Raw genomic sequence first — 27,702 nt, forward strand, 5'->3', positions numbered from 1 at the left:
TACTGTTAATCAATTATACATTTTAAGGAGTAAATAAAGTTACAGACTTTTTTTATTTAAGGTCGTAAGGATCATAATTCTGTCTAAATGAATATAACAATCAGTCCTGCTTCATTTATTGTTTGTTGCACTTTTTGGTATACAAGCAAATGTCAGAGATTATGAATATATATAAGATATTTCAGCATGTAACAGTGGCTAACTTTTGTTGTACTTGAAAACTGTTTGAGTAGTTTCTTCAAACAATGATTTTTAATGGTGATAAAAAAATGTTGTTTTTTTTAACAATATTAAGACAGGGGGTCATTAATAAAAAATTTGAGCAGCATGAATGTTCAATATTTTATGCCAAACCATCTATTATTAGGGAACATGAGAAAAGGGACTTCAGCGGTCAAAAACCTCAATTATCTATAGAAGTTTACCTTGGTAAAGTGCTTAAAAGAAATTAGCTTTTAAAATTATCTTAATGTCCCTTTTCACAAGTTGCTAAATGTTTTGTTAAACCTTTACCTTCCAAGTTACTGTGCCATTTTCTTGTCTGTTACCAGTGCTGACAACAAAAACTTGACCAGATCCATCGCAAATGACAGCTAGATCAGCAGACAGGAAATGGAGTCTGGCATTACATCTACCTGGCACCAGTTGCTGGTTACTGGCATCTGGTATTGTATAAACAATAGGCCCACAGTCAACTGACATATCCTACAATAAGAAATGGCACTTATTTTGCGTTAGATTCAGTGTAAGATAAAAATGAAGCAAACAGAATAAGACTCAAAATGTAACTTTCCTAAATTTTCCAAGCTTATTCAAGAGTTTACACAAATAGTTCAATCTTAATCAATATAAAAAATAAAATGAAAAAAAGTTGAAATTTTTAGCCTTTTTTTTCACTTAGAAGTTTTATGTCCAGAAATAAATATACATATCTGAACATCACACCTGCACTGCTTTTTCCAAGAAAGTTGACTCAAGGATCAGGTCAGAATCATGTATTCTTCACAATCAATTATGTTTTAAAGGCACTGACCTCTTGATCGTACGACAACAAAAAAAAGGAAGAAATTTTTTCAGAGATCAGAAAATGATTGCTATATTTCTTAAGAAGGCCTTGAAACTTAGTTACTGACTGTCATATTATAAATTATGGAAACACTTAAGAATTAGTTGGTTTCACTACTTTTTTTCCATTCAAAACTGAAAATTGTAATGGTGTGAGGAGGTATTAAACTGCCTTAATTATAAAGCTTTATATTTAATGACCATGATATACCTATTCCTTTGTGGTGTGTTAGTCAAGACTGGAGGAAAATGTTTATTGCCACGATGAACCGAGTTCAATTCCTGACTAGAGTATGTGTCTTTTTTCTGTTATTTTTTAAGACAGTTCAGACAAAACAAGAGCTGTCCAATGCTCGACTATTCGAATTATTGTCCCAGAAGCATGAAAATATTACCCTTAATGTTAAAACATCTATAGAGTTTCAATCCAGTATCTGCATTAGTTTTGGAGATTGTAACTTGCATGCAAAACTTTAACCAGAAGTTTTAAGTTCAAAAGGGGACATAATTTGACCAGAATGCATGTCAGAGTTATGGGACTTGATGCAATCAACTAGTTTTATAACCCGATGGCACATGTGAAGTTTCAATTTAATATCTGCATTTGTTCTGCAGACAGTAACTTGCATGCAAAACTTTAACCAGAATTTTCTAAGTCCAAAAGGGGGCATAATTTGCTCAAAATACATGTCAGAGTTATGGGACTTGATCCAGTGAGGTTGGTAACTGACCTAGAAAAAAAAAAGTTTCAAAACTATATGCCTTTAAATGATAGCCATAATTATGTACTTGAATGCAAAACTAAAACCAAGGTGTGACGCCGACACTAGGGTGAGTAGAAAAGCTAGACTTTTCTTCGAATAGTTGAGCTAAAAACTCATGACATTCTAATGTTCATAATATGACCAAACTTCACATTTAAAGTAAAATCATTTTTTATAGCCAAAATGTGCAGTTCTGTGCCTTTAAAGTATAAACCAAACATAAATTACTTACATGTCCAACTGCTCTTCTAATGTTCCAGTCATTATCTATCAAGTACACTGTATTTGTGTTCCATGGATCTTTAACCAGATGGTTGTATATGCCAAACAGTTTGGCATGGTGGTAAGAAAACTGTTCATCTGTGAGAGTTACGCTGTAAGTACCTGGAAATAATAAAACATATTAAGCCATAATAGCTGTTTTTTGTTGAAAATTTTGTACTGATATATCAACAGACAAAAACGATATGGTGGCTCCACAAATGTAAAATAATGAAGTGACATTTCCAGGATAATACTGGATTGTGAATACTTTTACCCTTGCAAAACTGATGCAAAGATATTTCTTTTCATCGGAGTACAAATTTAACTGTCAATGACTTTAAATCTTATGCTTTGAGAGTATCCGTTTAGACCAGGGATTTTTTCCTTCATAACCTGACTCTGGTAAACAGTCTATCCCCACCTGAAAAAGTATGTTTTTCCCCATACTACTGAAAAAATTCCCCGAATTCAGTTGATATTTTTAATAGTGAAAGCATCGTATCCGTGAATGACATCCGAAAACTGTCTAATATGTGGAATGAGGATATACTGAAGTTATATTCGGAGATTTTCGTACAGTTTTGTACTTGACAATATTCATCATACCTTTTATGTATGAAAGTAAACGGCAAAAATGTTGCACAATTGATGAATGTATACAAAGAAAATAAATAAAAAAAAAAAGAATTGCATCTGCATGCAAAAGGGTGGAAAACTTGTTCCAACAACAAAATCAAAATGTGTTCCAATCAGCCTCAAGTGATCAACAGGTTTTTTCCCCAAATTTATATCTTACAATGCATTTTCCCCATTTTACCAGAAAAAAATCCCTCCAGTTACACATCAAAAAAAACTTTGATGGGAAAAATTTTAATGTAAAATATAGGTTGGTACACGTGCTTCAAACCAGATGCCCGCCCTTGCCTGAAATAATGCAATTTGAAATTTGACACATATATGCACCTTAATCTAAGTAAAACTTTTATAGAACATAGTAAAATGTAAAATGTCCTATTATTTAGATTAAGGTGCATATATGCATGTGTCAAATTGCATTATTTCAGGCAAGGGTGGGCATCTGGTTTGAACCACCATTAACCTATCACAAGCCAACCTGATACTTCCCATGTGAGGTTTCAAACTCAATACTGTGTTGGCAGGTGATTTGAAGTCACTTAAGTCAGCAACCTCATATTCATAAACACACGGCCATTTCAGTGTTATATTGTTGTGTGCGAGGGTTGTTTGTGTGTGTCTTTGGGGAGGCTGCGTGTTTTGAACGTGGCTTTCCCTGTTGGATATTCTTCCTTGTTTTTTTATATTGAAATCTTGCCATGTGGAAGTAATTTTTAAGTCGCAAAATCATAGATTCTACAATTTTACAAACCATTTATCACTTGTGTAACATAATCACACAGTTTATCCAAAGTTAAAATGTATCCTTCAAAGTTTGGATTAATCAAATTTCTGTCAGGTCGGAGATCATCACAAATCGGTGTGTTATCTACAAATCTGTAGTTAACACACCAATCAATAGTTTTCAGTAACTACCGATCTGTAGATAAATAAGAATAAAAAATTAAAATACCCTTTTAATTTTGTAAACAAGAAAATCCGGGTGTTGATGAACGCTTGCAATAAATGGTATCAACTTCCGCTATCTGAACAAAGTTATTTCAAACAGTTCTGAGGAATAGTATCTTCCGTTTTTTGCATTTTTCAAACATCATAATTTTAATTCTACACAAATGCAGCCATTAAAATCAATTGAAACCACTTTATAACGCTTTAATTTGCATTTAAAACACCTACAGCATTTCCATGCCGTTGATCCATTCTTTGCAGTGATCCTGAGTGCTTTCCCATAATGCATTTTATGTAAGGAGTTATTTTTGGATGCTGTTGCAAGTAAAAGTATGGTGTACAAACAGGAGCATACATTAGTAATACCTTTACAGTATGAAATACATCATTTATTTGATGTACAAGTTTTACATATAATAGTTGCAATGCAGTATTATCCACTGTGTATTTTTAAGTTTTGGGGGAATGGTGGCTGTGCCCGTAAGGAGGTGAAAACTGCGCCGTAACCAAAATAGGGGAAAACTTGCGTCGTGATAAAAGCAATATTTTTCATAGATATGTTGCACAAAGAAAGATAATTATTTAAAAGTACATTGCCTCATGTTTTAAATGGTACAATTTACATTATCGTGTCGATCTAGAAAGGTGGAAAGGGTTTGGGTGGCTGGAATATTATATGTATTTTTTTCAGTGGAATTTCTTTGAGAAATATGGGAAAGGGGCCAAATTTCGGCCCCAAAACGGACTAAAAATCACTGTTATCTATCTATCTTCCAGTACTGTTGATGGAGGGTGGGGAGGGGTGCAAAAATGGTTTATCAGTTGAGAAAAATTTAGACGCTATTGTCAATAAATATGGTATAAGAACCAAGTTACAAAATGTACCAATGCATTAACATTACCTTTCAAGCAGGCTATCCCCTTTATTTGAAGTAATCAGTTCTTCTTTTTCCAAAATTTTTGAGACTGGAAGGCATATAATATATATTCCCCCATTCTATGCTCCTACTTAATATTAAGCAAGTATTTATAGAAAGTAACAATCTAAACCTTTCATTAAAAATCGTGCAAAGTATTAATAATTTTAATTAAAGTTATTCCAACATTATCTAGGTCCTCCCCATTGCTTAAATCATTAATTAATGACTAAAGATATATCTATTGACAATTTATTTCATAAAGATATAGCTGACAATCTTTAGCAAAAGCTTTATGAAACAGTTAAATATGTATATGCAAAACTTTCAATGTCACAAAGGCGTTCGCGATTTTTACCCATACCCGTCTTCCGTACTTTAGCGACCTTTTGACGTGAGCCTGAAGATTTCAGTAAAAGTAGCCAATCACGAGCAGTGTTACATTGTTTACTTTACAAGATGCCGGACATCGGATAGGAATGGAAATTGCAAAGTGAAAATAACTAAAATAACAGCTTTTTGCTTGAGATTTTTACAAGTAAAATGCATTTAGTAGTGAAACGTCAATTTATTTTCTGCTTCTGTATCTTTAATATTCGTTGTTGAAATTAAATTTAGACGTATTATCGGAGACTTGCCTCCGATAAAACTTGTTGAAGGATAGTCATTTTCCGGATGATGAAAACAAACCTTTAAAATGAAAATTTCTAGATTTATGTATTGTGTATCTACAGATCGGTAGTTACTGATAACTACTGATTGATGTGTTAACTACAGATTTGTAGATAACACACCGATTTGTGATGATCTCCGACCTGTCTGTTAGAGTTCAACTTTATGGAGATCACCATTGCTGTTCTTTCACTCCTGTTAATTCTAAGAATTTGTTAACGCTTTAAGCAAGAGTCAATGAACATTTGCGTCAAATAGTGTGACGTGGAAGTAATTCCTGTTTCGCGAAAGCGTCAAATATTGTGACGTGGAAGCAATTCTTGTGTCGCGAAAATATATTACAAAGCAGTCAATCTTTAGCATGTTGGGAATGATCTTTGAAAAACAACAAGTTTACATACCGTTATCAACTTGTGTACTATATATAGGTAGTTTATCTAAAGATAGCTTGTATCCTTCAAAGTTTGGATTAATTAAATTTCTGTTTGCTTTCAATTCGATGGAGGTCGCCATTTTTGCAACCTTGACCTTTCGACGAAAAAATAAATAGCGTTTAAAGTGTGCATATTTGTAAACAGGAATTAGGCCCTAGATATTTCATTTAATATTAATTGAGTTATTCAACTTATTGTGTATAATTTGTTTCTCATTAGAATTCATCGTTGATTTTTACTTACACCAAACTATAAAATTCGTTTAATATTTAGTCATCACTTTTTTCGGAATTTCCACTTTGGCAAGTATTTATTTTTAGAAACAGGGAATTTGGAGTAAAATATACAAAAGTCTAAGGCTCTAAGAGACAAGACAGTATTAAATATTTATTAAGTTCTATTTTCAGAACGATTATGCTTGTAATGATCTTACTAATCAGTAGTTTTGGAAAGGAACAGAGGACAATTTAATTGTATAGTATTAGATAGTAAAAGGAAAGAAATGGCACACAGGGTGCCAAGTAATGTTAATATTGTGATTCCATCACAAGAGATTTTGATAGATAAAAGCAAAGATGGCCTTTTGGGTAGAGGTGGCTATGGTTTGGTTTACAGAGGATTATACCGAGGGAAGAAAGTCGCAGTAAAAATGCTAAGTGGTGATGGAGATATTCCCAAGCAGTAAGTATACCAGGGCTTTCGGTAGGTTCTGAAACTCAAGAGTCATTGACTCTTCAGCCTAAATTTTCAAGGGTCAAAATCAGATTTTCAAGAGTCAAGATCAGCTTTTCAGGGGTCAAGCTACATGTATACTGTTATTAATGCAGCTCCCACAGACATTATCTAAAACTAGTACATTAGTCATAACAGATTTTCTTAATTAAGCAATTCATATTTTAGTTGTCTTATTTTGCACATTGCCTAAAAGTGGGTGGGGTTTAGTGCTTTGCATGTTTTTATTATCAGCAAATTCTTCTAAATAAGAGCTACTTTGGCAACAGTGATCATATTTTTCGTAAATGCAGACGTTTTATTGGCTTTTTATTCAGATTGTACTCGAAAAATCTTGTAAGAAATGATAAAAATATCCGAAAATGGCGGTCTCGAAAACGCGTGACAAATACGGAAAACGAAAGTAACATTTGAAATTCTTGAAAATATAACTGTTTTAAATTTCATTTTCTCATCATACCACGTATAATTTCTGCTTATTGAATTTGTTTTGGCCCAAACAAAACCTCGGCAATGATAATAAATTTGCTATAGACCGTGACGGCCGACCGGCTCATGTAATCGTATCGAGCGCACAAAATAATTAACAAGTGGTACAAACACGATAATCTAAGGCTGCATTGTTTATCAATTAACTTTTACACATTGATCAATAAACACCTTTGATAATGACAAGGCATATTGTACTAAATACAAACCGCGAGATAATCACGTGTCATTGGGCGCGTGGCGTGACTGACATCTGTCGGTAGCTAATTAACATACGACGCTCCGCCTACTGCCAAATTTCCACTTGTGCCGACGAACAATATTGAAATTCACTGGGATTTTGATTGACAGGGAGCAGAACTATCGAACTTGAGACGCATCAAAGTAAATTTCCGCGAGTCAAGCCGACGCACGTGGCGTAATTTATGCGGGTCAAATACGAGTTTTTCTCGATTTTCGCGGGTCAAAACCCGGGACCTCGGGTCAACCGAACGCCCTGAGTATACCGTGGCCCAGTGGTTAAGGCGTCCGCCTTGGGATCGGGAGGTCGAAGGTTCGAGCCCCATGGGGATCATTCGTCCGGGGGATGCTTGTCATGGGACTCGTTCCCAAATGGCCGGTTCGTGAGCTGCGAGCTAGTTAAATGAATGGTTACCGACTTCTATCCGCCTGGCATAGTGGTAGGAGTTGGGAGGTAATTGGTACGCACAAGAAAGGTGTCTCATAAGCCAAATTGGCTGGCCCTTTCAGTAGGGGTGACACTATAATAAACAAGACCTTTACCTTTACCTTTATATAAACCTATACATATTTTTTTATTGTTGTGGTGCATTAGACAGGTATAGTATTCTTGTGGGGTTAAGTAACACTTACAGTTAGCAACAAAAGAGCACTGGCATTTACATATTTTCCACTGCTTTAAGTTTCAATCTGAAATCAATCGTTAAGGTATTGGACCCCTAATAGTCAGTCAGGGGTGTAACTGTTTCAAGTTATCACAGTTTATAACCCATTTGAGTTATTGCTTATATTTTCATAACTTGTTTCAGTTATCATAAAATAATACAAAGCCCTCTTGTGCCAATTCCTCATTTTGAATGTGACTAATGCAATTATTTCCTGAATCCTTGAACTCTTACCTTTCCAGCTATGCAGTAAAAATTTTTACGCAAGGCTGATAAAGATTTACGCAGAAGGTTTAAAGCTATAAAACTCTTAGCATCCCATTATGCTTATCAGGTCATGATCAGACTAAAAGAGAATTTGATTAACCACAGATTGCTACTTATTTCATTTTATTGGTCACTTTGTGAGAACAGCAAAAAGACTTTTTTTGAATAACTTACCTGAGTTAACTTATATTTTATAACTTATACAGGTTATTAAAGGCTTGAAAAAATAACTAAGTACATGTAGGTTACATAACTTAAAACAGTTACACCCCTGACTGATAGTAATGTTTGAGAAATGGCATTTGCTTGATATATTCTTAAAGTTGACCATGTTTCGCAATGTGTTGCAAGTTTTAAACAACTTTTACTGTGCCGTTTTTTGTTAATTTTGTATAATTTATGGTATTTCCTCAAGCTCAAGTAGAGAAAGATTTCAATGTTATGGCTACTATCTAAAACATTTGCAGAGAATTGATTACAGCATTAATTTTGATAAAAGAAACATCAAACTATCGTTAAACAAATATAAAACACAAAATAAAACTGTAAATATCATTTTTTTCTAGGGTGCCTCAAGTAAACAGATTTAATGAGATAGAATTCTAACTCCCAACATTGAAAAATTATGTTGAATCCTGTGGGTCTGTTTTGAATTATGCTCACTTCATTCAAAAATAACCTTGGGGCAGAAGTAAAACCTACCTGCATTTCTTCCACAATATGTAATCTAAAGAATGAAGGCAAAATAGAGAACTTTTAGCGCGAATAACTCAGTATTTTTAAAGATGTCTAACTCTACCCCTTCTGATTCAGAGGTAAATTCACTTTGAACAGCAAGAAATCGCTTATAAATTGAAAATTTTCCACTTTTGTACACAACGTCCATAATAAGTCTTGAAATAAGTAAAACCTAACTAGATAAAAAGGAAAATATGGGGGAAAAAATTTGGTCCCAGTGGGGCTTGAACCTACGCACCCCTGAAAATTGCAGTCAAAATAGGTTTATGGTAGGAATTTAATACTCTTCAAAAAGGAGGTACTCTATTACGGGTCCAATACCTTAAATTGTCAATTCTGCAAGGCAGATATAACTATGATTAAATCATACAGATACTGTACACAGTTTTAAACTTTCACTTTTGTCTCGGTTATTGGTGCGGTGGTGGGGGAGGGAGGCTTTTATGTAGCAGAATACAGTTATGATATTATAAACTTGTGAAAACTGATTTGTAATTCTTATTGTATGCTTTCAGTTAGGCAGTCGCTAAAAACAATAATATAGCAAATTTATAATATGATTTATTATGGTAGAAACATGAATATGATTCAAAGAATCAAAGTTAAAACCTCAAAGATTTTGAAATGTTGATGTTGATATTCTACAGGAAAAATGTTTCTTCTTTAACATATATACATGGGTAGTCAGCAAAAAAACTCCCCCTGGAATGGATGGAACAACATACTTCGGGTCTTCCAGCCCACCCAACGACAGCTGAGGTGTAATGTGTATTTCCCCAACATGCAGTCTAAGCTGAAACCACTGTACCCATTTAAGTTATCACCAGGGGCTGAAAACTAGTTCTGAGCAAATAAGTATAAATACACAGAATGGCAACATGAGATAATCTCGCGTAAGCTTATGTCAATGCGTTATAAAATCTTATTGAAGCTTTGCTGATTTGATCACTCGTGATCACTGGTGATCAAATCAAGAGATGTTTATTAAAGTATTACACTGGTGATGGCCAGCACGTAATAAACTGAATTGTGTCCAATTTTCAAAGGACTACTGTTGATTTCTCAGACTTCAAATCATAAATTCATTCCTTCCCCGTGGAGAAAATACTAAAAACATTAAAAAAAACACCATTATCATTATAAACAAATGATCTGATAGAAAGTTTTTCATGACACAAATTTTTATCCTTCTGCTGTCTGTTTCATACACCGGTAAAACGAGATCTCATTCAGTTCCCACATGATGTTGGCGAGATTTGCTCAGTATATGCCTTTCAAGTTGCCGATCTTTTTATTTTTATAGGTCTTTGATCTGAGGGATATCAGTCCCAGCCATGAATCAAGCCCAGGTTGCTAGCATTTTGGTCCCATTGTGCTAAACACTGGTCTGCTGACTTCCTGTAAATATTCTATTTAAAACATAGGCACAGTGTTTGATTTAACTTTACAGACAAAGAAATGATTTGAAGAAAGAAGCACGCCGACTTAGAGACGCATGTGGTCATCCGTATATTCTTGACTTGATTGGTGTTGTCATGGAAACAAACAACTACAGCCTTGTCTTGGAGTATATGCACTTTGGCACTTGCAGTTCATTTATAAAGAATTACATTGGTATGTCATGGAGAATGAAATTTGATTTTCTGCATTATTTAGCTGACCACCCACGGCCATTACTAATGTGATAATTTCAACAAAATATACTGGGCATAAACAATGACAATGTCTTAAAAGAAATAAAGTATGGTTTCAATAGAATTAGTGTTGGCACACTAGTTACGGTGTATTTGTTGCTTGGAAGAAAACTTTGTTTTAACTGTCAGTCTGACTGTGAAATTAAATTTACATATTGTGAATTGTTAAATTTGTGGGGGACTTAATTTTGTGGATTTCGAGGTTGTGTCAATCCATGAAGTAAAATATAAACACACAAACAAAAAAATGGTTAGCAACCATTCATTTTATCTGGAAAAGTTTAAATCCACAAATTAATATCCCATGAAATAGCTGGCTTGGCTAAAATCATAAAATTTCATGCCCATGAAAATTAAATGATTTCACAGAAATACCATGGTTATACCAGTATGTACATTGTATGTCTACAGTTGGGACTCCTGTGCGTGTACAGATTGCTCAGCAGATAATCTCGGCAATGGCATGGCTTCACTCCTATACACCACCAGTAAAACACCTTGATCTAAAAGCAGAAAATGTGCTGATCAACAGTAATTTTGTTGCCAAGGTAAGTTATGGTAAAGATAAGCTTTATTAAGCATACAACCAACAATGTATCCAGTAGTAGATACTTACTTGCATATTTTTAAATACAGGGTGTATATTTATAGTTGCCACTGGTAATCCGTACGAGCAACTCCTTCAGAAGATTATAAATAATTTATAGTTTGAGGACAGTGTAAAATACAGAAAGTTCCCTGGTTCTTCAGTTTGCCAAGTGTAAAACACTCGTACGTGGGACTCTTATCTAAATGTTGGTAATTTTATCATTTTGTTCTTTGTCAGTCTGTCGGTGGATGAACTATTTGGGATAATAAGAGAATACATGGTATTACAATGGTCAGACTTCATATGTTAATTGCCTGTGGTCTTTAGGTGACCTTTATTATTTTAATGGTCAGTAGAGGTCAAGGTCACATAGATCTTGATACTGAAAACAGTTCTGCTAAATAAGTAAAGAACACTTTAGTCTACAATCATCAAACTTCATGTGGTGATTGGCAACAGTCAGCAGTAGGTCAAAGGTTAAGGTCACAGTGAAAACAGTTTCTGTTAAATAATTAAAGCTTGTTTGTTAAAGCTTGTTTTGGCCTACTGTCGTCATATTTCAAGGGACGATTAACTGAGTCTGTAGATGACCCCTATTGTTTTTCGAGCCTGTAGGTCAAAGGTGACGAGACTGAATACAGCTTCTGCTTGGTAATGTAAGAACCCTTTAAACTTCTTAGGATGACTGCGTCAATAGTTGATTCTCTATGATTTTGGGGTTCAGGTCAAAGGTTAAGGTCACAACCATGAGACAAATTTCAGTTTGAACTCAATATTTAAAGTAAGCTTCGGCCTATAGTGCCAAAACTTAATAGTGGTCAGTAAATGACATTTATTGTGTTGGCATCAGTAGGTGAAAGGTCAAGGTCATAGTAATTTTGCGACTGAAAATGGGACAGGCCATCACTGGGGGCATGCATGTTTTATAAACAACTCTTGTTTGAAGTCTCAAATCATTTCTTGATATCAAAAAAGTATTTCTGATATCAAGAAATCAATTTTCTGATTACAAGAAATGTATTTCTTTATATCAAGAAATGAGAGGTTTTTTTTAAATATCAGAAAATGTTTTTCTTGATATCAGAAAATAATTCTTGATATAAAGAAATCAGAGTCTTGATACATGTATCAAGAAATGAATTTTTTATACAGAAATGTCTAAAAAGAATAGTGAAATTGCAATGTACTATATAGATATCAATATTAATAAATTGATATATGATTTTTTGCAAAACATTTCAAAAACAATATTTTGAAAGGAATAAGGTCTCCAAGGAGAATTTGAAATGCTGAAACAAAATCAGCATTCAATGCAGGATTTTACAAGTCTTTTATTACTCTGCTTTTCACTTCTTAATGATAAAGATAGTCATCAGAATCAGTGAAAATACAGATGCTACAGTTTTTACCCCAATGGAAGGTGAGTAGCTTTAACCAAAAACTGTTAAAAATGATGTCTTCTGAAAATATATGGTAGATATTGTGGCTTTTATTATAAAAATACTAGCATATGATATTTTGCAAAGTGTCCACAAAAGTTATCCAAAGGCCTTTGTAGTAAAATTTCCGGGACACTTTCGAAATGATGTACAAAACAGGGTGTGTACTAGTATTAATAATAGGCAGCCACATATTTGGTGGTACAAACTAATCAATGGTAAATGATGATATTTTCAGCTTTCAACCAAAGTGTGCGAGTACCATTAAATTCAATGAGTTAAGAAAGTTTTTCATTGAGCTTTTCGAAAAGTGCTTGTGTGCTTATTTTTTTTTCAAAAAAAGTTCACTGTCACTTTTTAATAAAACAAAGCATACAAATGATTGTAGTTGTTTGTTTTATGAACAGATCAGTGACTTTGGTCTGTCAGAATGGAGAACAGTTACCATGGCTTTCAGCAGGACAGGGCCAGTGATAGGTAGAGGCCCTCGATGTGGAACTCTTTCACATATTCCTCCTGAAGTTTTCATGGATATCAACAAAAAAGGAGCTACGGAAGAGGATGTGTATGCATTTGGAGTAACACTATGGGAGATATTTGCTGGAAAGGTTCCATTTGAATGTATGTCATTTAAAGCTACTGTAGATGAAATGATATTCATGGTGTGTTTTTTTTTGACTAATTTTTTTTGCCACATGTGAATTCAAAACATTTTTAAATATTTAGCTCCTTATCTTAGTCTGTTCAGGGTAACACCCCAAAGATTAGTAGTTGGGCTTTTTGTTTTAATTTTGTATTTTTTCTATAGAAAATCAGTGTCACTGTGATGCCATTTTTACAATGGCCTGAAACTAAAGTTGTGAGTGTTAAACTTAATAGATAGAATTTTATTACTTGCAATCCATCTGCATTTATTCCTTTTTGAAATTTCAGTTCTGCTAACTTCTGAAACATTTGCTACAAAACCATAAACAAATCTCAGGGTTGCGGGTTTCAGCTAGGTGTCTGGTCCTTTACTCTGCTATCCATGAAAGGGTTTTGAAATGACTTGGCATAAATATTAACCATAATGAGATGATATGTCGTGCACAAGATCCAGACCAACTAGCTCCAAGGTCAAGGTCACTGAAGTCTAAGGTTAACAGGGTCTGTTTCATGTCTGTTTCATAACTCTGCCATTCATGGAGGGAATTTGAAATTACTTGTTATTAATGTTCCCCATAATGAGACAATGTGTCATGCGCAAGATTCAGACCTGCTAGCTGTAAGGTCAAGGTCACACTTAGAGGTTTAAAGTTTACATGGTCTGTTTCTTGTCCAGTCCATAACTGCCATCGATGAAGGGACTTTAAAATTACTTGGCATAAATGTTCCCTATAATGAGGAGACATGTCATGCATAAGATCCAGAACCCTAGCTCCAAGGTCAAGGTCACACTTAGAAGTCAGTGGTTATCCTCTGGTCTATAACTCTGCCATTTATCAAGGGATTTGAAAATAATTTGACACAAATGTTAACCATATTGATAAGTTGTGTCACGCTTATGACCTGGGTCTCTCAGGTCAAGGTCACAAAATGATTAATACCAAAACTGTTTCGGCATATTTTGCGCAGACAACTGTAGCATTCTTAGGTATGCTTTGGGGGCATTTATCACTAATAGTGACAGCTCCTGTTATTTTAAGAGTATTAATTATACAGACCAGGAAAAAAATAAAATGTAAAGCAAAGAGGACTTTCAGGATGCTGAATATTATATGAATTGTGTTTTTTTTTCAGATTGTGGAGACAATGAAAAATTAATTCGTGAAGCTGTAATAAACAACCAGCGCCCCGATTTGCAGGTTCTAAGAAAGGATTGTCCAAAAGAAATACGAGACATGATTCAGTTGTCATGGGATCGCAACCCTAAATTTAGACCAACATTTAAAGGTATGTGAAAAGTATTGTGACTCATCATATTGTGAAAGAAGAAAGCTAGTACTGGTTCTTCTAGGAAAGATGGCTTCCCTTGTGTCAGAGCTATACACTTGGCACATTAAAAATCCAGATTGCCTGTCTGCAAAGAGGTAGTCTTAAGTAGCTGGACAGACCTGTAGCTAATGGATTTCTCTCTCATCTGGGGTTTTTCTCTCATTTTGGCCCTCTAGTCAGATTGTTCTATGATAATGTCTGTGCTAGTAGAGGATTAACTAAAGTGGATGCCATATCATGCCATTGCATGGAAAGTTGACAGTCCTGCTTTATCACCAGTTTTACTGTTTAAACTCTAGAGGTCACTTGGTCAGAATGTTTGCCACAATATAATCTTGAACTAGTTTGGATAGTGGGTCATATGGATTTAAAACTGGGTCACTAAAAAACATTTTTAGCTCATCTGATTTTTTGAAGAAAAAAAATGATGAGTTATTGTCATCACTTGATCGTCTTCGGCGTTGGCGTTGCCTGGTTAAGTTTTCTATTGCTTTAAAACTTGCAACACTTGTTAACCATCCACAGCTGACTCTGTACAGCACGAAACATAACTCCATCCTGTTTTTTGCAAGAATTATGGCCCCTTTTTGACCTAAAAGATACCAGATTTCTTGGTTAAGTTTTATGTTTAGGTCAACTTTTCTCCTAAACTATCAGAGCTATTGCTTCGAATCTTGCAAGACTGGTTCACCATCAAGAGCTGACTCTGTACAGCAAGAAACATAACTCCATCCTTCTTTTTGCAAGAATTATGGCCCCTTTTTTGGACTTAAAAAATCTGATTTCTTGGTTAAGTTTTGTGTTTAGGTCAGCTTTTCTCCTAAACCATCAAAGCTATTGCTTTAAAACTTGCAACACTTGTTCACCATCAATAGCTGACTCTGTACAGCAAGAAACGTAACTCCATCTTGCTTTTTGCAAGAATTATGGCCCCTTTTGGACGTAGAAAATATCAAATTTCTTGGTTAAGTTTTGCGTTTAGGTCAACTTTTCTCCTAAATGGTCAAAGCTATCCCTTTAAAACTTGGAGCAGTTATTCACCATTAAAAACTGACTCTGCACAGCAAGTGCCGTAACTCTTCATTGCTTTTTGCAAGAATTATGGTCCCTTTTTGACTTAGAAAACCATGGGTAAGACAATATTTCTGTTATATAGAGACAAAAAAATCAGATGAGTGTCTGCTCCCGCAAGGCGGTGCTCTTGTTAAAACTCTAGTGGTCTCCTTTTATTCCTGATCTTCATGAAACTTTGTCAGGATGTAATGCTGTTATGACTTGTAGATAAAGATTGAAACTGGGACATCTGAGATTAAAAACTAGGTCACTGGGTCTAAATAGTCATAGAAAGAAAATGTGTAAACTCTCGAGGCCATAGCTTTTACCAAGTCATCAAGAAACATGGTTACAGTGTTGGCCTCAGTAAAATTTTGGTAAAGTCTGTTTCTAGGTCATCATGGATCTTAAAGTAACCAGGTTAAATATGAGAAAAACATTGTTCACATGCTGTAGGTCAATTTTTCTACTTGATCTTCATTAAATTTTGTCAGTATGTATGTCTTTATGACATTAAGATCAAGTTAGAAAAAAAAAAATTGTATAAGTACACATTTCTAGCTTGACTATTTAAAGAATAGGTAGAGCTATTGGACTCGCCCATGCGTCGGTGTTCCGATTTGGTTTTTGTATACAAGCTGATATTGTGATGAACTGACTTACACTGCACAGGTTTTATAACGCTGTTTTGCTTTTTAGCTCACCAGTCACAAAGTGACAAGGTGAGCTTTTGTGATTGCGCGGTGTCCGTCGTGTGTGCATGCGTCCATAAACTTTTGCTTGTGACCACTCTAGAGGTCACATTTTTCATGGGATCTTTATGAAAATTGGTCAGAATATTCATCTTGATGATATCTAGGTCAGGTTCGAAACTGGGTTACGTGCGTTCCAAAACTAGGTCAGTAGGTCTAAAAATAGAAAAACCTTGTGACCTCCCTAGAGGCCATATTTTTCAATGGATCTTCATGAAAATTAGTCAGAATGTTCAGCTTGTTGATATCTAGGTCAAGTTTGAAACTGGGTCATGTGCGGTCAAAAACTAGGTCAGTAGGTCTAAAAATAGAAAATCCTTGTGACCTCCCTAGAGGCAATATTTTCAATGGATCTTCATGAAAATTGGTGAGAATGTTCACCTTGATGATATCTTGGTCAAGGTCGAAACTGGGTCACGTGCAGTCAAAAACTAGGTCAGTAGGTCTAAATATAGAGAAACCTTGTGACATCTAGAGGCCATATTTTTCATGGGATCTTCATGAAAATTGGTGAGAATGTTCACCTTGATGATATCTAGGTCAAGTTTGAAACTGGGACACGTGCGGTCAAAAACTAGGTCAGTAGGTCTAGAGGCTATATTTTTCAATGGATCTTCATGAAAATTGGTCAGAATTTTTATCTTGATGATATCTAGGTCAAGTTCAAAACTGGGTCACATGAGCTCAAAAACTAGGTCACTATGTCAAATAATAGAAAAAACGACGTCATACTCAGTTCAAAACTGGGTCATGTGGGGACAGGTGAGCGATTCAGGACCATCATGGTCCTCTTGTTTACAAATTATGCCCCATTCTCGACTTGGCAACTTTTGGTTTAGTTTTTGTATGTAAGCAGGTATCTCAGTACCCACCAACAGGAATGGATTGAAATGTCGCACACTTTTTTAAACGTCAAAATCTGATATGCAGTGCACATGTTTCATAACTCTACTTCGCATTTTCACAAAATTATGCCCATTTTTCTGCTTAACAATTTTGGGTTAAGATTTTGTATGTAAGCAGGTACCTCAGTACACACATATGGGAATGAATTGAAACAGAGTTCACACACTTGTTCATTTTGGTGAGCTGACAGATTCCCTAAATCTGTTTTGCAATTTTACAAAAGTATGCCCCTTTTTAGCTTGTCAGATTTTTAAAAAAATCATAATTGATATCACTTGATTGTCGGCATTGGTTAAATTTTTTGTATAGGTCAACCTTTTCTCAAACACTGTAAGAGCTACAGCTTTGAAACTTTGCGCACTTGTTAACCATCATTAGGGGACTATATAGGCCAAGACCCACAATTCTGATATGCATTTTGCCAGAATTATAGCCCTTTTTGTACTTAGAAAAATTTGAGTTGTTTGGTTAAAACTTTTCTCAAAACCTATAAGAGGTACATGTACACCTTTGACTCTTTGCACACTTGTTTATCATCATTAGTGGACAATGTTGGTCCCCATAGGAGGTGCTCTTGTTCAACTTCTGTGTTCAATCCATTGACAAGCCTGTTAAATAGTCCAACTTTGCTGTCCTCTGATAGCTCTTGTTTACCTAATCATCATGAAACATGGTTGAATTTTTTTGCATCATAAAAGGGTTTGTAACTGGGTCATTTTGGGTCTAAAACTAATTGACTAGGTAAATACTAAATAATAAGAAGAAAATTGTTAAAACTTTAGAAGACACATTTCAACAAGATCTTCATGAACTTTTGCCTTAATGTAGGTCTTTAGTCACTAGGACAAATCAAAGAAAAGGTTTCTTTTACTCTAGAAGTCACATTTATTATGTAGTCTTTATAGAACATGGTCAGATTTTGTGTCTGAATAAAATCTTGGTGAGCTAGGTTATTGGGACTAAAACTGGGTCACTAGGTAAATCATAGAGATGTATTTTTAACACATTTTGTACCTGATCCTCATGAAACCTGATGAGATGGTTTGTTTTAAAATGAATTCTAGGTCAGGCTTGAAATTGGGTCATCTAGGTTCTCTAGATTAAAACCACAGAAAATTATTGTTAACACTCCAGAGGCCACATTTCTATCTTTATGAAGTTCAAAATTGGATTGTCTTGGTCAAAACTTGCTCAGTTGAGTGATACTTGGCCTTAATTGCCCTCTTGTTAGGGCCATTAGATCAGATGCTGAAAAAGGTTACTGCCTATTCAAGACTGAAAATTTAATACCAAGTTAATATTCTTAAGAAGCCTTAATGTTGTGGTATTTGTTTTTGCTTAAAAAAACATTTACAAATTCACTGCTGAGATTAATGACAGAAAACACTACTTGCACGAGTTAATTTCTTTCTGTCTGTATAGTTGGTCAGGTAGTATTTTCTATCATTCCGAGCAGTGAAATCATTTGATATACTCGTGAACTGCCATTAATTTGCCAGTTGCTGGTAAGACATAATGTGGATTTTAGTTGTACTTATAAAATCATTGAGTGTAAACTTTAAGGAATGTTTTTTACAAACTCATTATGTCTCCCCACATATTGTTTTTGCCATGCCTGTCCTTCCGTAGTCTGTCCGTCACACTTCATTTTCGATCAATAACTGGAGAACCATTTGACCTAGAACCTTCAAACTTCATAGGTGGCAGGGCTTATGGACTAGACGACCCCTATTGTTTTTGGGGTCACTCCATCAAAGGACAAGGTCACAGGGGCCTGAACATGGAAAACCATTTCCGATCAATAACTTGAGAACCACTTGACCAAAAATGTTAAAACTTCATAGGGTGATTGGTCATGCAGAGTAGATTACTCCTATTGATTTTGGGGTCACTCTAATAAAGGTCAAGGTCACAGGGGCCTGAACATAGAAAACCATTGCCGATCAATAATTTGAGAACCACTTGACCCAGAATGTTTAAACTTCATAGGATGATTGGTCATGCAGAGTAGATGACCCCTATTAATTTTGGGGTCACTCTAATAAAGGTCAAGGTCACAGGGGCCTGAACATAGAAAACCATTGCCAATCAATAATTTGAGAACCACTTGACCCAGAATGTTTAAACTTCATAGGATGATTGGTCATGCAGAGTAGATGACCCCTATTAATTTTGGGGTCACTCTATGAAAGGTCAAGGTCACAGGGGCCTGAACATAGAAAACCATTGCCGATCAATAATTTGAGAACCACTTGACACAAAATGTTAAAACTTCATAGGATGATTGGTCATGCAGAGTAGATGACTCCTTTTGATTTTGGGGTCACTCTAGTAAAGGTCAAGGTCACAGGGGCCTGAACATGGAAAACCATTTCCAGTCAATAACTTGAAAACCACTTGACCCAGAATGTTTAAACTTCTTAAGATGATTGGACATTCAGAGTAGATGACTCCTAATGATTTTGGGGTCACTCTATTAAAGGTCAAGGTCACAGGGACCTGAACATGGAAAACCATTTCCGGTCAATAACTTGAGAACTACTTGACCCAGAATGTTGAAACTTCATAGGGTGATAGGACATGCAGAATAGATGACCCCTATTGGTTTTGAGGTAATTCTATTAAAGGTCAAGATTGCAGTGGACCGAACATGGAAATTCATTTCCAGTCAATAACTTGAGAACCATTTGACCTAGAACCTTCAAATTTCACAGAGTGATAGGATTTACAGAGTAGATGACCCCTTTTGTTTTTGGGGTCACTCCATCAAAGGTCAAGGTCACAGGGATCTGAACATGGAAAACCGTTTCCAATTCCTAACTTGAGAACCACTAGGCCCAGAATGTTGAAACTTGATTGGACATGCCAAGTAGATGATTGCTGTTGCGGCCAACCCTCAATGTCTCTTTGACTTGTGCTCCTGTCCCTTACTAACTTCTTTGCTGTACAACTATGCATTGGGGGAGACATGTGCTTTTCTACAAAAGCGTCTTCTAGTTTATATATATTTCAGAAGTATTGTAATTTTTCCTCAAAACTACATTTACTGTGTATTTGTATATTGTATAATTGGTAGAATTATTATTTTTTCAGACCTTCATGAGAAAATTACTCCAGTGTACAGTTCAGTAAAGGATACGATACACCAACACCTCAAGTACATCAGGGCACAAATTGTTACAATGTACCAAGAGGAGGTAAGATTTCATTATTCATAAAAGCCCTAACAGAATAATTAAAATTCAGAACTTTTGTTGATAAATTTTAGCATCTAATAGATAGATAGCATTTGGGTTTCTTTTTGTAAGATGTTACTGTTATATAAATCTGTATCTATAGCCGTTTACCGTTCACCACGAGTTACCATACAATGAAAAAAGTCATTAATTGTTATACGTGATCGTTATTTTGTTTGAATTTTGAAGTTTTTCTCAGAAAATACTTGCAGGGATAAAATTGCCCAGGCATTGTTTTCTTAGCACACATATATCAAATAATCTTTCATGGGACACCCACATCAATAAGTCAACAAAGAAAGCAAATCAAACGTTAGGGTTTCTGCACAGAAACATCAAGGTCAAATCTGAACCCATTAAGTCCATGGCTTACAAGACGATCGTTAAACCCCAGCTGGAATATGGCTTCGAAGTGTGGTCACCCAATACCCAAACCCTCATAGACCCGATAGAGGCTGTCCAGAGACGGGCAGCTTGCTGGATTAAGGTTTACTACTGTCAAACCTCCAGTGTCACAGACATATTACAATCCATCAAACTTTGTCGCCTTGATCTCAGACGTATTGATAGTAGACTTTCCCTTATGTACAAAGTCCAGCATGAATTAGTTGCCATCCCCAAAGAATGCTTCTTAGTTCCCTTCACTGGTCCAGCACATCACTTCCATTCCCTCAGTTACAAGATATTCACAGCAACTACAGATTACTAAAGGAGGTAGGTTACCTTAATATTTGTATGTGCGCATGTCCAACCAGAAGCTAACATGACTATTTACGACGACGTTTACGACAAACTAAATTGTTTGTATATCCATTCTTCTGAAAACAAATCATGAACCTGTCTCCAGTCTGATGCTTTATGGTTTAATAATGCAGAAATAATGCATAAATTGCTGCAGAAACGCTTCAAAACAATGTTGCCTTAAAATAACGTCATTGACGTCATGACGTTACGTGTCAGTTACCGCGCAAAATTAATCGCTTTTATTTTGAAAGTACGTAATTCTGTGCATTTTCTTTATTAGAACTATTTTCAAACAGCCATTATTTGCTGAAATATTTTTTATGAGTCTTATGCTCTGAATAATAATCAATATTTTGCTTCTTTTATGTAGATATATTGAAATGTTATGCGGAATGTAAGAAAATGGTAACCAATGTTATTTGGAATATAGGTTACTTATTACGGCCATTTTCAAATAAAAATTGGGCAGTTTGATTTGTAATACCTATTTTTCAGTTTCCGTTGATAATTTATTACTTATATACTAAAACTAAGATCTAAAATTGTTCAAATTTCAGTAGAAAATTATTGTGGTTTCTTGAATTGAATTGATGTTACCATGGAAACAAAGCCTGTGACCTATATATCTAAATGTAAAATTCAAAAGCGTTGACACTGGTTTATTTAAGGAACACAGCTTCGGCTTTTTATTTTCATTTCAACAATATCCATGAGAGTAATAGCAGCATGCTTAACGATTTTCCCATGAAAAATGCCAGACGAAGGGTACTGCTGTAAGTATTTTAAGCTGTGAAAATTGTTTGAATAAATGAAAATAACACGACAATATAACTTACGTTAGAAATAATATGTTTTAAAGCTACACTAACAAGAATGATAATTTTATTCAATATTTTTTTATAAGAAATTATGACAAAAAAGCAAGATATAAGCTATTTTAAACATCTCTGTTGCCATGGTTACTTTAAACTTTAAGAAAAATAGGATACCATGTAAAGTGTTTGGTATTTTGCTAAAAATATTACCCAAATATTCCATATGTTTGTCATTAACAGCTAGAATGGCACTGAAGCCGTCAAAAACCACGTTTTTATAGATAATTGTTTAAAAATGAGAGAAAATGCGTTACCATGGAAACACGAGTCCCGCGACATATACATTTTAAGCTCATATTAGAAAGCTAACGTGCATACTAGTAAAATTATCAATTATGCAGACTTCTATGGATATCAGTGAAACTAAAATACACTGAAAAGTGTTAAATATCCATATTTTCCTTCTTCTTTCAATATAAAATACCTTTGGAGGGTCATGTTCTTCAAACCTGGATAAAAATTGAACTTGAAGAGACAGAGATAAACGAAATTGAGATTGTACCGGTAGTAGTTAAAACATCATATTACACGAAATACAAAAAAAATGCTGCGGTTCAGCTAATTTGAATTTACCCTGGTAACAAGGTAACCTACCTCGTTAAAGTATTCTTTCTTCCCCAGAACAGTGTATCACTGGAATTATCTCCCTCCTGCTGTCCTGAGTAGTTCAATGCAGGCATTTGCTGCGTTGATCATGTCTTACCTTAAACTGCCTGATAGCTGCTTTAAACTTTTACTTTTAACCAAGCTATTTCTCCTTGCTTTTAAACTATCTTAGGGTTTAACACTTCAGTATTTTAATATTTTTTGTGGTTTGGCACGTGACCGGTACAGTATACATGGCAGGAACTTTGAGATGTTTCCTTATTTTTTGACGGATTTTTCTAAAATACAATGATTCAAAGTGATTTACTTGACACATAGCCTCTGCCAAACATCCTCAGTATCTTTTTGAGTACTCTGCCTTGGACCAAATGTGTAGGTTATGTGAACGCTGAGATCGAATTTCCCGTGTGTAGGGTACCAAAAGGTCACGTGGGTTGGCCGTCCTAATCATGGTATGCTCAATCTACGTGGATATTTCATTTCACTGACGTTGTACTTCATTAAGCAACTACGTTTTTGTAAACTTATATATTTATGTCTCCCACCACACAGTGGTGTGGGAGACATTTTGATTTACTCCAGTCTGTGTGTGTGTCTGTATGTGTCTGTCACAAAGCTTGTCCGCACACTTAAGTCGAACATTTCTCATCCGATTTTCACCAAACTTGAACAAAATATGTTTGACCATAAAACCTCGGCCAAGTTCGATAACTAGCCAAATTGGTCCAGGGGTCTTGGAGTTATGGCCCTTGAATTACCAAAATCGGTCTTTTTACTCTTGTCCGCACTCTAATTCGTATATTTCTCATCCAATCTTCACCAAACTTAAACAAAATGTGTTTGACCATGAGACCTCAGCCAAGTTCGATAACTAGCCAAATCGGTCCAGGCATTTTGGAGTTACGGCCCTTGAATTATCGAAAAATTGGCCTTTTTACTCATGTCCGCACTCTAAGTCGAACATTTCTCATCCGATCTTCACCAAACTTGAACAAAATGTGTTTGGCCATAAGACCTTACCCAAGTTCGATAACTAGCCAAATCCGCCCAGGCACTTTTGATTTATGGCCCTTGAATTACTGATTGGATCTACTCATCCAGACCATCTAATTGGATCCACTCGTCTAAAACATCTAGAGAAACTAACATTATCCATAGGGGCAGTTGTGGGAGACATGCGCTTTTCTCAAAAGCATCTCTAGTCTCTTCTGATGTAAACAAAATTTCATTTTTATTTTGTAACTTGTTTTTCTTAAAACCGATTTGATATGATTTTCTTTATCATTCGGGTTTGCCAGTCCATTTTCTTCATACATCATACAGTCGACTTGAAAAGACAATTTGCTGTACTTGTTTCGGACGGACTGCCAAAAGTATCCTGTAATTTTTAGCTCACCTGAGCACGATGTGCTCAAAGGTGAGCTTTTGTGATCGCCCGGTGTCCGTCATCCGTCGTCGTCCATCAGTCGTCTGTCGTCAGTCGTCCATTGTCAACAATTTGACTGTTAACAATCTAGAGGTCACAATTTTGGCCCAAACGTAATGAAACTTGGTCAGAGTGTTACCCTCAATAAAATCTTGGACGAGTTCGATATTGGGTCATCTCGGGACAAAAACTAGGTCACCAGGTCAAATCAAAGGAAAAGCTTGTTAACATCCTAGAGGTCACAATTTTGGCCCAATCTTAATGAAACTTGGTCAGAATGTTACCCTCGATAAAATCTTAATTGGATGAGTTTGATATTGGGTCATCTGGGGTAAAAAACCAGGTCACCAGGTCAAATCGAGGGAAAAGCTTGTTAACACTCTAGAGGTCACCATTTAGGCCCAATCTTAATGAAACTTGGTCAGAATGTTACCCTTAATAAAGTCTTGGACGAGTTTGATATTGGGTCATCCGGGGTCAAAAACTAGGTCACCAGGTCAAATCAAAGGAAAAGCTTGTTAACACTGTAGAGGCCAGATTTATGACTGTATCTTCATGAAACTTGGTCAGAATGTAAATCTTGGTGATCTTTAGGTCAAGTTCGAATCTGGGTCATGTCGGATCAAAAACTAGGTCACTAGGTCAAATCAAAGGAAAAGCTTGTTAACACTCTAGAGGCCACATTTAAGACTGTATCTTCATGAAACTGAGTCAGAATGTTAATCTTGGTGATCTTTAGGTCAAGTTCGAATCTGGGTCATGTCGGGTCAAAAACTAGGTCACCGGGTCAAATCAAAGGAAAAGCTTGTTAACACTATAGAGGCCACATTTATGACTGTATCTTATGAAACTTAGTCAGAATGTAAATCTAGGTGATCTTTAGGTCAAGTTCGAATCTGGGTCATGTCGGGTCAAAAACTAGGTCACTAGGTCAAATCAAAGGAAAAGCTTGTTAACACTCTAGAGGCCACATTTAAGACTGTATCTTCATGAAACTTGGTCAGAATGTAAATCTTGGTGATCTTTAGGTCAGGTTTGAATCTGGGTCATGTTGGGTCAAAAACTAGGTCACTAGGTCAAATCAAAGGAAAAGCTTTTTAACAGTCTAGAGGCCACATTTAAGACTGTATCTTCATGAAACTGAGTCGGAATGTTAATCTTGGTGATCTTTAGGTCAAGTTTGAATCTGGGTCATGTCGGGTCAAAAACTAGGTCACCGGGTCAAATCAAAGGAAAAGCTTGTTAACACTATAGGGGCCACATTTATGACTGTATCTTATGAAACTTAGTCAGAATATTAATCTTAGTGATCTTTAGGTCTAGTTCGAATCTGGGTTATGTCGAGTCAAAAACTAGATCACTGGGTCAAATCAAAGGAAAAGCTAATTAACACTCTAGAGGCCACATATATGAGCATATCTTAATGAAACTTGGTCAGAATGTTAATCTTGATAATCTTTAGGTCAATAGGTCAGGTGAGCAATACAGGGCCTTCATGGCCCTCTTGTTACAAATCAAGTAATTAAAAAAATATTTATATTGGTTTCCTGTGTGATATGTCTTATAAATGCAATGACCATTTTGTTTTTTTACCCGTCTTCAAACATAGCCTTTTGAAATAGAACAATCCGTCGGCTAATGGTCTAAATAAAAAAAAGTGAGTCCCTGTCAAAAGCATTTGGATGCAGTCAGATGCATTTGGGTCCAGTCAAAAACGTTTTTAAAAAATAATGCATTGCTGTCAGATGTCTGCAAACATTAAAGGATGTGCCACATGAGCATTGTAGTGTCTGATTAACAACGTGACAATCAGAACGTCACGTTTATTGATTATCTGAGGGTGTGATCAACAATATCCTGCTTGGCAGGTGATCGCGTCCGTCCGTGCTGTAACTCTTCCATCCATAAAGGGATTTTGAAATAACTTTGCTTAAATGATGACCTGTCATGCGCAAGACCCAGACCCCTAGCTCCAAGGTCAAGGTCACACTTAGAAGTCAAAGGTTAACAGTGTCTGTTTCATGTCTGTTCCGTAACTCTGCCATTTATCAAGGGATTTTGAAATTACTTGGCATAAATGTTCTTCATAATGAGACGACATGACATGCATATGATCCAGACCCCTAGCTCTAAGGTCAAGGTCACACTTAGAGGTTAAAAGGTTAACAAGGTCTGTTTCTTGTCCGGTCCATAAGTCTGTCATTGATGAAGGGATTTTGAAATTAATTACTTGGCATAAATGTTCCCTATAATGAGATGAGATGTCATGCACAAGACACAGACCCCTAGCTCCAAGGTCAAGGTCACACTTAGAAGTCAAAGGTGTTTCTTGTCTGGTCCACAACTCTGCCATTTATCAAGGAATTTGAAAATAATTTGACACAAATGTTAACCATATTGAGAAGGTTTGTCATGCTTATGACTCGGCCTGTTAGGTGAAGGTCAAGGTCATGAAATGATGTGTGATTTTTTTGCGCATACAACTGTGGCATTCTTGGGCATGCTTCGGGGGCATTTGTCACCAATAGTGACAGCTCTTGTTTTTTGTTTTTTTCACTCACGAATCGGTCTGAAAAGTCCAAAATCGGTCCAAAATCGACAAACCAGCAAATTTCCCGAGCCCTGCTACTGACCTCACTAAAAGGTAGTAGGTGTATAATGTAGCATCATATATAATGATTTAGAATTTCTCACATGACTACGCAAAAGATAAATACTTGTGTCTTTTCAGTTTGTATTTGTATGAAAATTTAATGTTTATTGTTGGTATTTATAATTTCCAAACATTTTATATGATTTTCAGCCAGAAGAAGCTGTCGAGCAGTATGAATGCACTATGCACTGGGAAGGTCTTGAGAATGGAGTTTCTAATGGGCAACAAATAGTTGGGTTGTTTGATGATCAAGTGAGGGTAGAGAACAGGCAAACTAGTGTAGAGAATAATTTGTCTAACCTACAGGCAAATGCAGGAAATGGGTCATTTGATGCACAGCCAAGTACAGGAAATGGGTCATTTAACTTAAACTCAAGTGTTGAGAATAGGTTATCTGACAATCAGGCAACAAATGGGCAGTCTAATGAGCAGACATCACCTGATGGAGAGAAAGGTGAAGATATAAAGTTTCCACCCAAAATACAATCACAGGACAGTGGAAATAGTGGACACAACAATACAGACACTTTAAATCAGAGATTTCCAGTGTTTGCCTCTAATAGACTTGCTAAAGAAGCATTTGCTTATTTGAATACACAGTCTGGTCATCCATCTGAGAAACTAGGTCTGTCTGCAGTGCAAACACAAGTGGTGAATGGTAAACCAGTCCAGAATGGACCAGGATCATCATTAAGAAACTATGGTCAAGCTCATGTGCCTATCAGTGAGACTGGACAGAAAGAAATTGACAATTCTGGTCATAGAGATATGCAGGAATCAAGGGAAATTGGTTTGTCAGGTTTTGTTTCAGTGAAAAGTAAACATTACACTCCTGGTGCCCAACTCCAGCACCCACACGGACCAATAGCTCAACCAGTCTCTGCTGTGATACAAAGTGAATCTGTTGCTAATGGTGACAGTAGT

At 35.8% G+C, this 27,702-nt stretch overlaps 1 protein-coding gene across 4 annotated transcripts in view; it reads right to left on the minus strand.

The window, feature by feature from the left end:
* LOC123550543 (nudC domain-containing protein 1-like) overlaps nucleotides 1-27,702 on the minus strand; it is a 112,561-nt gene that overhangs the window by 14,092 nt on the left and 70,767 nt on the right. The window contains exons 1-3 of one of the 4 annotated variants that reach the window (XM_053545672.1): nucleotides 5,668-5,793; nucleotides 2,062-2,213; nucleotides 514-705 (exon numbers count right to left, since the gene is read on the minus strand). The exons of the other annotated variants lie outside the window; for them this stretch is intronic. Coding sequence (XP_053401647.1) covers nucleotides 514-705; nucleotides 2,062-2,213; nucleotides 5,668-5,779 — 456 coding nt within the window. The 5' untranslated portion in view covers nucleotides 5,780-5,793. Of the gene's footprint in view, nucleotides 1-513; nucleotides 706-2,061; nucleotides 2,214-5,667; nucleotides 5,794-27,702 lie in introns of those variants that run through there. 4 annotated transcript variants of the gene reach the window in all.

Source organism: Mercenaria mercenaria, chromosome 6 (assembly GCF_021730395.1).
Source record: "Mercenaria mercenaria strain notata chromosome 6, MADL_Memer_1, whole genome shotgun sequence".
NCBI lineage: Eukaryota > Metazoa > Mollusca > Bivalvia > Venerida > Veneridae > Mercenaria > Mercenaria mercenaria.